This window comes from Oculina patagonica, chromosome 1, assembly GCF_052425735.1.
Source record: "Oculina patagonica isolate OP01 chromosome 1, crgOcupat, whole genome shotgun sequence".
In the NCBI taxonomy this organism is placed as follows: Eukaryota; Metazoa; Cnidaria; class Anthozoa; order Scleractinia; family Oculinidae; genus Oculina; species Oculina patagonica.
Window position 1 is genome coordinate 28,751,115 of NC_135758.1, and position 11,847 is coordinate 28,762,961.

At 37.9% G+C, this 11,847-nt stretch overlaps 1 protein-coding gene across 1 annotated transcript; it reads right to left on the reverse strand.

Annotated features, from left to right (window-relative positions):
- Positions 1-5,755: 5,755 nt before the first annotated feature.
- Positions 5,756-8,053, reverse strand: LOC144649616 (BTB/POZ domain-containing protein 6-like). Its single transcript, XM_078509146.1, has one exon. It carries the CDS (start codon positions 7,999-8,001, stop codon positions 6,649-6,651), a length of 1,353 nt encoding a protein of 450 aa, XP_078365272.1. The 5' UTR covers positions 8,002-8,053; the 3' UTR covers positions 5,756-6,648.
- Positions 8,054-11,847: the final 3,794 nt, after the last annotated feature.

Sequence of the window (11,847 nt, forward strand, 5' to 3'; positions counted from 1 at the left end):
TTCTCTATCTTTTGCAAGTTTTTGCGGATTCAGTTTGGACAGCGGGTTTCGTTGTGATAAGAGATGCTGTTGTATAGTACTACACCAGGATTACAGCTAGATTCGAATAAACAGCACGCAATGCATGCAGAAGCGATGACGTTTGGGCAAGGGGTCGGTGTTAAGGCGGGGGGTATACCCGAATTTGAATGGAATTTTAGGAGGTTTAGAAAAAAAAAAATTGAAACAACACCAGACAGTTGACCCCGCGCAAGAGCACTCCAGGTTATGGTCATCACATCAAATCTCCAATTTTTCTTATTTCTCATCTCATTATTTTAATAATTCTTTTAGAAAAACTTTCTCCTCCCAAAAATCCCCCAAAATTTACAAAACACCTTCCGTCTCACTCAACGACATTTCTTGAACAGTCAGTAGAAAGTTCAGCTCTTTCAATTGCAATAGTGCTTGTGAATTTTGCTCTGAAGCAGCTTTTTCCATTCCTCTGATGCGTTGCAAAGTCGACCAAAGCTTTTCGTCGCGGTTTCGAAATTATAAATCGGTGCGCCGATGGGCGGAATGAGCATTGTAGACTGAGCCTTGATTTCACTCTGTGCTAAATAGCTGGAAGAATTTGCCATGCAAACGCCTTTTAACTATTTTACTTTTGACTAAAGTGAAAGAAAAAATACTTTCATTAATTCCCTTTATTATTTATTTAGAAATCATTTCCCATTAAACACCAATGCTCCTTAATCCTAACTTGTAGATTTCTGTTCCTTGTCCGTATTTTAAAATGTTTACATTCATGTCGCTTCTAATTGAACAGACAAGAACTTTAAATTCACTCTTACATTTAAAACACATCCTTTCATGAATTCAGTTGGAAATTCTTTTCGCCTGTTCTTTTCATTTCATGAGAAAGCGCAAATTTTTCTAACATTTTAATAAGTTTAATACTATTTCATTAATGAGCTTCAAAGGAAAATACAATCTAATCAAAGATGACCATATGAATATGAAAACTATACGCAATTCCTTCCGTCCATTTTATTTCATAAAAAAATCCATAGAGGGATGCATGTGCAATTTGATAATAAACAATTATTGGATTAGGTTTTCGCATGATAGTGCGAGAATTGTCAATACATGGCTGAGATTTGTGTTATCTGCCGAAGCCAAAGGTTGAGGCGGATAACAAACCGAGGCCTTGATAATTTCGCTATCATGCGGAAACCGAATCCAATAATTGTTTCATTGGACATTGCAAGTGCCCAGCAAAATAATAAAAACACACTATTTTTTATGGCGACACAAGAAAACCCAGTTAAAGACGATTCAGCCATCGCTTCTCTCTTTTTCTCTCATTGAATAGCAAGACTATCAGCGTTTGCATGATTCCATACGAAGCTATTTATCTGTACTCGTTTATCTGTAGAAATTTTGGGAGCACTGCAAAATTTTGAGGGAAAGAACAGCTGCGCTCAGACACTCGTGAGGTATTGTTTTAGCCATTCGAACAACAAAATTCATATCTTCTAGCCACCGTGTAATATCCTCTCTTTAGAATCTCGTATTTTCTGGGTACTGTTTTGCGCCCGAAACGACTAAAACATAGCCGTCTCATATTTACGTATTCTCAATAAACTTGCCAGACGCCGCCTAAATTATTATCACTCTTTCCAGTCCAAGATTTTTCCTTTCTTCGCAAATTTATTTACACATAACAATTAGCAGGAACGCTTCAAATCCTGACTTTATATTTATTTATAGTTTAATCTGAACGTTTTGCTCTTCTAAAGAAACAACCACAAATTTTAGCATAATCATGCATTTTAAAGCAAACTTAACCAACTACATTACTCGCTTGACCTAATATTTACAATTGCAAACTCACGTTGCTTATCTTCTCGATACCGTTATATTTCAAATATATTGTCTCAATATAAAATTTCACTAGTCTATGATCGATGATTCTAAATTCAAATTCGATCGGGAATACACGGCCCCACAAGCTTCAAGCTTTAAACCCAACCATGTCTAAATATAGGTAATTTATTATTGATTATGATTTTCTCCGGCCTTTCTCCGCCAATATTCGCATGTTTACATAATTTGCAATGCACTTGCAAAATAACACATTTCTCAAGAATGCATGGCAACAATCGCAATAGCGAATGCATAAATTAAATAAACAAGAAACGGGATACCAAAACGTAAAAATACATCAAATTGGGGAATTGTCTATAACAAGATCTAGAGCCGATAGATCAAGAGATCTCAATTTCAACTGTCTTTAATTTTCTGTGCAATTTTTGACGAGGCCATCTCCAAAACGTTTGAGGAGCATACAGATTTCAGATTAGAACATCATCCAAGACTGTTACTTGAATTTAATAATTACATGGTTGCGCTTTTGCTGATCACTTCTTCGCTGATACTCAACTCGCGCGTCCCAGTTCATTCATGTTTGCAAAATGAAATGAAATATAATTCGCAAAACAGACTAAATAATAGACCTATAGTAAAACTTTCAATTAATTATGGTCCATTTGAAAACAAAATATACATAAATTCACATCTGCTGATATATTCTGTGTCCCAGGCATGATTCAAAAGTCAGTAAATTTAAATATTACTCAAGCGTATTCAGTGTCAAATACGGCTAGATTCACTGTGGTTTCAAGCCGTTCTGGGTCTTTCAAACATTGTATCTTTCATCTCTGGACAACTTTTGGCAAACATCACGGAAGTTCTGGCATGAAAAGATTCAGATCTCGATCGATAGCAGACCAGGTTTGCTGTACCTTGAGACAAGTTCACATCTCTCGGCGATTCCGGTATGGTTTTCTTCATTATATCTCGCTGGCCACGTTCAGCATGGATTGTCGCAGTTGTTAGCATGACGAAGGAGGGTTGCTACAACTGAAAATCATCGAGGGAACTCAGACTGTAACAGTCCTTCAGCGTGGGAGCGGACATGGATCGTTTCAACATTATTTTGTAAGGCCTTCCACGAACACAATCTGAAACCACGGCCAGATCACAGGAGGCTGTTCTCACCAGGCGGGTTGGTTTGGCTTCGTATTTTTGCTCCAGGGCATCTTCCACTGCACCAAACGGATCTTTTCGTCTGCCATATCGCACAGGACAAACTGTCAGCTGGCTTGCTCACGGTTTTTTCATTCGTAACAGTTCCAGTAAGGCGTTCCTGAAACGGCGGTCTCTATAACAGTAAATTAACGGATTAACAATGCATCAATGTCTCCCAAAACCGAAAATTTGCATTTGTACGAAGGACTGGGAAAGCCTCTCCCAAGATATGGCAAACAATTGCTGCAACCATCGAGAAAATAACTGCAGTGGTTAGTAAGAAAGACGTCTTGGCAACTTTGGACTCGAGTTTCGCTTTCACTAGAGCGGTGACATGGTTGATTTCGCTTATTTTACGTTTACGTATTCCAAGGTATACCATGACGTAAAAATACACTAAGGCTATTAAGGCAACTGTTGTACACACAGTCCAAACGATGAAAAAGATTTCTGCGACCTCAGCGTCTCCACCGGCCACTTGAATTAATACGGGTCGGTGTAAGTACTGAAAACACCGATCCCAACCAAGCGATTATCGCGAGCTTTTTGAGGCGTTTTGTTGTCACGATAGTCTTGTAGTCCATCCATTTTACTATCGCCACGTACCTCTCCCAAGCAATCACAGTCAGATGATATAGATAACAACAGGCGGTACAATACATTGAGCACACATCAACCACAAGTGCCAGAAAGCAAATATGTTCAAACGAAACCTGGCGAAGAATTAATACATCAATCGTAGCAGACAGTGGCATGCTTATAGCTCCAGGTAGAAGGTCCGCAACGGCCAGGCTAGTCAACAGAATGGTCGAAGTTTTTTTGCAGCACTTTTCTTTGATTGAGGATTGTGATAACGAATGTGTTCAAAAAAAAAAACAGACAAGAGAATTGTAGCCAGAGAAGCAATGTATCTGACGATGACTAAAATCCAGGGAAACGTGGTATTATTCAGTTAAGTCCCACGTATATTCTGGTGCTTTCAGGCAATAAAACACTGCCCCGTTCATACTGGAAGGCCTGGCGCTTGTTTCAGTGCCGTTTAAGTCCATGTTGAGGTTGAATTACTTGATAATCTGTTGGTAAGGCAGAGTCGCGAGCCTGTTTTCATAAACAAAAAAGAAGCTTTGGCAACATCAAGACGATTGAGCTCCGAGCTTTGGCGCTGGCAAGAGTTGCACAGCTGTTCAGGGTATATAAAACTCGTACGTGTGTTTCTGTAGCTCTATATAGAAAACATTTCAATGTTTCTACGGATAGAGTCACACCTTTCAGCCAACCACAGTGCGTTCTTTCTGGTGACAATTTACTAGAATTTCCTGTTGTTATGGTATCTTTACAGTTAAAAAACATCAGGCATTATTTATATTAATTACTTTATCTATTATAAATTATCACATTCTTAATTACATTAAAAATGTAATTAAATTAGTCTTGTCCTTACACACACGTCTTCGACTTCGAGAGTCCCATATTTAAACTGAAATACTTAGAAAAAATATAAAACCTGAATAATAAATTCTCAACTAGTGATGATTTCGTATATGAACTAATGATAGAAGTGACATGACAAAAAGGAGTGCCAATTTTGGAAACCCACTTTTAGGTAATCAAATAATAAATTCTTGTGACAAAAGGTAGTAGTAGTAGTAGTAGTAGTAGTAGTAGTAGTAGTAGTAGTAGTAGTAGTAGTAGCAGTAGCAGTAGCAGTAGCAGCAGCAGCAGCAGCAGCAGCAGCAGCAGCAGCAGCAGCAGCAGCAGTAGTAGTAGTAGTAGTAGTAGTAGTAGTAACCTTTATTTTAACACGATAAAAATTTAAAGCTGAGTAGCTTGTGGGGTCGCGTTCAAAGCGAAGCTTTCGACCGCATCACACAGTATCAGCGAAAGTGTTTGTATTTTGTATTTACTATTCTCATTCGCTGATAAAGTCTAAACTTTTTAGACCTTGTGACAAGAATTTATTGTTTGATTTTTTTATTCTGACCAAGGTCAAGGATGAACGTACGAACTCTGTTGACCTCAGAGCTTTTCATTTGCCACTGAATTGTAAATTTCTAGCACTAAGGTAAGAAATCCCATCCCTTATCCAAAGATAAAGGCAGGAAAGAATAATAGCGCAGTTGCTTTCCCACAGTCAGGGCAAGAGTTAATGTCTGTGTAGCTTATACAACGAAATCACGTTTTTCAAAGCCGCCCGCTGAACAAAATAACAGATTTCTTATGCCAGAGTTTAATCTCAAGTCCTTGGGCTTGTATTGAGATTAAACTCTGGCAGTGTGTAAAAGAAAGATATACAACTACTTCTGTCATTATTGTTGGAGAGTTAAAATTGGTGTTTTAGGTCGTTACAGTATACTCAGAGACATGCGAGGTTGGTTTTCATGTGGTTATGTTTAGAGAGTTCTAACCACACTCTGAAAAGAAAAGATACCCACCCATGTAAAACGCTCGTTGAACAGATTTAAACCAAGAGCTTATAAGCACTTTTGCCCTCCTTTTTGCTTAGTCCTGCTAAAAAAACAAGTACTAGTTTCCTGAGATTACAAAAGGAATGTGTCGAAAAAATCCAAGGAACATGGAAAACTTGATTTGGCCATGGGCCAAAGGTCCTAAGCAGAAAACTTGTTCCTTATCTTTACTTGGTGACAGCATAGTGATGAACAATGAAACCATGGAGATCTTTGAAAATCACAAACATGCTTTATTGTAAAATAGATCTCTTACTGAGATACATCACACTAATTGATACTAGCAAGCATATGGAAAGTGTAACCCAAGGTATTGAAAGGTACCCAAGGGCAATCAAAGAACTACAGGTTTAGCTACGGGGTATATCCTAGCAAAGTAAAGACAGGCCTCTAGTTTCTTGCTACTGACTTACTTTTAAGGAACATGACGACATGCAGTTTATAACAAAAGATATAAAAATTATCTGCTTGCAAATAAATTTTTTTGCAACAACTGATTTGCCTTACAGTGCTGTAAGTGACGAAGAATGTAAAGTGGTAGTTTGTATAAATATGCATTAAAATGTATCGAAATTAATGAACTGTTTACATGGTTTTCTCTTGATCTCTCTTGTGAGTTCGTAATACACCCGTGGATGGAGAAGATATGAAATGAATATATGAAATTCATATATATATGTACTGCAGATATACACTTTAAGCAAATAAAGGATCATCGCAGTAATGTACTCAACTTAAGCAGTGACCAGCTCGCAGTTGGCTTGATAGCTCAGTTGGTTAGAGCGCTGGACTAGTATCGCAGAGGTCATGGGTTCGATTCCCATTCAAGCCTGAATTTTTTCAGGCTTGCTTTTCTCAACTGCTTAAGTTGAGTACATTACTGCGATGATCTTTCATTTGCTTAAAATGTATATCCACAGTACATATATATGAATTTCATATATTCATTTCATATTTAAAAACAATTGTTAACCACTACTGCTTTTGACTACAACAAAAAAATTCTTCTGTTAGTTACCAGTCATTCTTTTACTTTAAATAAAAGATGAAGTGAAGCACTTCTGGTTCGGCATACAGCAGAACAGTCTTTCTGATGCTTTCAGGGTCATTCTTAAACTGTAAATAAAAGCTCTGTACAAATATTACAGGAAAGTTCTCCATGGACAGAGTCACGAAAAACATCTTGATGTTGAAAGGTAAATTCCACTCCTGAAGAATGAGCATAATCAACATGGTTATTTCCAAGACAATAGCCAGGGCCATCTACTGATGCTTCAATGAGGTAAGAAAAATCTTTCTTCACCGCAAGTGGCTCATCAAAAATAACATCAAAGCCATAATAGAATCCACTGCTACATGGCTTTCTCCCAGATGTAAAAGTTCCAGTTTTAGATACAAGAAGAACAAAATCCTGTTCATCATCATCAGAAATAAACACTTCCAATGTTACCGTAAATTTACCACCATCATTACCTAAAAGAGAGACACCATGTAAAATTATGTCCTTGTCAACTGCAAGTGGAACCGGGTCTATCTCGTTGGGATCATTCTCCTGGTATCTTACATGATGGAAACTCTTGAATCTACAGCATCGTAACAGGGATCCCACTCTGTGAACATTTGGGAATACAACTGCTGAAGTCACAGCAGAGCTGAAATATTTCATGACGTTACTCGTTTCCCATTGTGTTAAAATATTGCTTTCAGAGACAACATCCACGAACTCATTCTGCTTCATGACTGGAAAACGTATATTTCTCACAATCTGTTCTCCAAGGACTTGTCTTTTCACGCAGCCCTTTGCTGTAAGTTGTTGCCTCTTGCATTCTTCTTTTGCCCAGCAATCTACAGCCTTGAACAACTCCACTTCTCTAATGATTAGCGTATCTCTTTCCACTAACTGGTTTACAAAAGATCTCTCCATGCTCAGAAATTCACTTGATTTCAAGGCCTCTTCAGTGTCCTTGTCGATCAAATCCCAGCAATGACACAAAAGATCTTTATTTTCATACTGTTCAGCGTGTTTAAAGACGCAAAACACATTCGATAGATCCAGATTCTCCCCAAGATACTCAGTACATTCACTGGACAGGCAAGGAATCATGTATTTCTCGGCAAGATACAACACTTGCATCACGTTATTTCCGTTCAAGGAAACTTCATCAGTGTAGATGTAACGCAACAACTCCAACATACCTTCGTATTCACAGTCAGGGAGATCTATATGTTCTTTGGTTTCAGCCATTTCACCGCAAAACATAGCAAAAAACACAGGACTGCAAATCGACAACAAGAACTTGTGAGCTGGAATTTCCATCTTGCTTCTCTTGTTGTCACGCTCTCCATTTTGGGACGCTTGCACAACGAACTTTACATCACTTAGGATCTCGTTGTTAAACAAAGACTTGCATCTTTCTTTGTAATCAATTGGCCAGTTCTTTGCAATCAATTTGAGCGTAGACATGACAATTTTCGGGCGTTCTTCAGCGTTCTTCACCTTCTTTTCAGTTTTAGGATTTTAGCGGATTCAATTTGGGCAGCGGGTTTCTTTGTGACAAGAGATTCTGTTGTATAACTCCACAATATTGACCGGAATATGCGCAGGCGCGTAGCTGAGGTTTTTGGAAGGGTGTTCGTATTGACAGGAATATTTATTAGGGAGCTATTAAATACGAGCGCCGGAGGCGCGAGCCTCCTAGGGGGGTCTGGGGCATGTCCCCCGTATATTTTGAAATCTAGAGGCCTGGAAATGCTATTTTCAGCATTGTGCACGTCAATATTTCAAACTCGATGGAGTGTTAAATAACAGGTATTTTTAGTCATAACAACAATATTTAGTCACTTACCTTTGGGAAAATAACTGAAAATAGGAGCTGAATCGTCCGGCTGATCGTTTAGACGCCATTTTGTACCCATTCTCTTAACAATTTAATATTTTCCCGATACTTTTAGCGTTTTCTTGCAAGGTAATTTAAAAGCTGCAACACTCAAAGTTTGTTTTCCATTCCCCCACTATCTGCTAAAAGCTGAAAATCAACAGTTTGTGGTTTAAGTCCTCCATTATTGACCTCCAAAGGGGGTTCGTTCGAACCCTTCGAACCCCCCCTCCTACGCGCCTGATGCGGCACGCAATGCATTCAGAATTGATGACGTTTAGCAAAGCGGTCTTTAATAATTTTCAGGAGCAGGGAAATGGCGAGGATTAGCGCAACACTTACAGCTTATAATTTTTGACATAAGAAGCAATTTTAGAGCTTGCACAAATTAGCATTGTGAGGATCTGTTAAAATTCAAATTAATGTGATGCAGAAGTTAGTCACAAAGACACAGATAATTCCTTTTTTGTGGATTTGCTACAACTGAACAACGGTGATATTTTACGTTATTGTTTAATTGCTGGTGAGCGTTAGTGAACAAGTACACCACTCTTAACATAGCAGAAAAATCCAAAAAATGTTTGTTGATGGGAATTTTTTTTATACGGGAATGGCATTTGTTTTTGTTTTTTCGTCGGGAATGGCATTTGATTTATGATGAATTTTTTATTTTTTGTGCGAGAATGGCTTTTGATAAAAAGCAGTTTTATATATTTGCTAAAACGGTTTTATATATTTGTTAAAAGGGAGACTATTGATACGTTCATTTGTTATCGGAGCGATTCCTGGTATATCCTCCCTGGCGATTCTTCCGAAACAATCAAGTTCTTGTACGCACCGTAACAGTGGCTTTTCGTTGACGCATGTATTCTCCTTGAGGCGTGTTCAGTTCGTCAAGATTCTGCCAAGTCTCACTTTCAGGTCACAAATATGAATAAGAAGTATCATGCTGATTTCATCAGGTCACAAATATCATTTTCGTGGTAAGAACGTACACGGATAAGAAGTATCATGCTGATCTTAACCACGTGGTGGATGTTAACGAATGTGATTTAAATAAGTCGAAGATTATTTAACAAAAGCCTATAAAAGTACAGATAATAGTGAAAATAGCTTAGTGAGCTCACTAAGAGAATAGTTATCAGCAGAGATTGATAAAGAGAAAAACACGCATGTCCCCATTCAGGAGGCCTGCCATTCTCGTCAGGGGCACAGTGACAGACCCGTTAGAGAGTTCATGAATGATTATGAACGTAGGGTGAAAGCGCGCGCGGGGAGACGTTACATTAATCTTGGTATCCTTTCTGTAACGAACTGTTCACCGAAAAAACCAACCCAGGGTGAATCTCTCTAACCACGTTTCTCCAGTAAAGTTTGCCATTGCTGTTAGGTGGTCAGAAAATTAAGATTGTCAGGAAGAGTGCTTGAAGTTGAGAAAGTTCCGAAGTTTTAAGAAAATAATATTAGCTTGCTGCTTTGTTATTTGAGATGATGATTTCATAGTCGCTGATAACACGCCCACTTGTGCTGACTAAGTGTATCTAGACATACTCGATGTTTTATAATATTTATGAGGCAAAAATAGCCTAGCTCTGCTCTGCTAAAAGTCCCCGAATCCCTTTGAAAAGTTAAAAGTTAAGTTTATTGCTTTGACAAAATAAACAATCTTGTTGTTGCGCAGTCTGGTAGCGTGGACATAAGTCAAGAATTTTTTTTTTTAAAAAAAACACTTCAGCTTACAAGTGCAGGTGATCTGAAATGGAAGTTTAAGTTTCCCGTAAACATGAACCTTAAAAATGCCTTTCCTAGAAAAATGTTTTGTCTGTACAAGTTAATTTAGGTTGCGGCTGCTGGCTAAAATGTTATAGGAGCCGTCGACATATTCACTTGTTGCGAAGTGGCCGTTTAGGTCGAAACTTTCTCTGTCGTTAATTCAAACTTTGATCATGCAATGTTTGATGGCTAGCGTGTTTTTGCATCTCGTGTTTACGTTAAGATACAACCGACAGGTGGTTTGAAGGCAAACGGCAAATATTTGTATATACTTCCAAGACCTGACAGTTTATAAATAAATTATGCGAGTCTTTATCAGCCTACAGGAGGAGCCTCAGAGACTTGTAAAATGAAAGTCTTTTTTCCAGACCATTTCACAGCAGTACTTCTCCCAGAAAATAATTTCACTGAGTTTTTATGTTATCTGGATTATGAAACGCATTTTTATTTCCACCTTTTCGATTATAATCGTACACTTCATTCATTATTTACGGAACGGAACCTTAGTTACTAAGGGTGCATATGTTGTAGAGGTAAACTGGTGTGGTTGGAAGTTCGTTTCTTGTGTTTTGTTGTGTTGCGCTGCGTTTTGTTATAGAAAAGAAAGACCAGCTTTATAAAAGGGCATCAGAGAATTGTTGGGAAATCTGACTAAGTGTTAATGCTGGAGGGTGACCGACGATTGGCTAGCATCCCTTTTTGGGGAAGTTTGATGTTAATTCATAAGCAGTCAGTCAATTTATCCATTTGTTAAATATTATTCATTTCTTACGAAAAGGCTATTTCTTCATTTCCAAAGTTTCTTTGCGTCTTTTTTAAATCGGGAAATTCCGAGTTTTAGTAAGCAGGGCCAATTTAACTCCTTCCCTCCAATTTGTTTCCTGTTAAACATAGGCACGCAATGCGTGCAAGGGCAGCTTTCGATTCTTGTTTCATAATTAACTGTCCGATTTGAGTGGCTCAAAGTCACTTTGATCTAATTCATAGAGCGACATGCCACGATATTTTAGGTCATTTTTTCTGATATACAACATTACTTTAAAAACCTCAAGTAACCTTAAAAAAGCTTGGAAAGACCAGATAGCAATAAAAAGGCTAGGTAATAACAAACCAAAATTAAAATATCTAGTTTGATTTAAAGCAATGTTGTACATTGCAAAAAATAAATTTAGCTACCTTTTTACCTTACTTACATGACAGTTGTAAACTAATCACATGTTTGTGCTGAAACAGTTGTCATTGGTGGCTTAGCATGTTGCTAAATTTAAAAAAAAAATGCGCAGTGAAAGGCGTTTCTTTCTCTACAATATTACAGTTATCATTCGTAATCTGGCGCTGTTTCAATCTTTTCCAGTTCGATCTGAAGGATATTTTGGACATTGCAGAGATGAATTTAGCTACTTTTTTCACGCTATTTGGACACTGTCAATTGTACTTTACAACTTTATGTCGATATACAATACTGGTCTTTTAAAAACAGTAAAGCTGCCTGATTGTGCCTTTAACTGCTTGTTTCACTCCACTTGATTTTCCAATAGTACAAGATTGGGTTTAGAGATGAGTTTAACAAGACCAGAGTTTGTGTAGCAGTGACCATGCCACGTCGTGTTTAATTCCATTCCCATATAGTACAGCCATAATGCCCCACGGAATATAGCAAG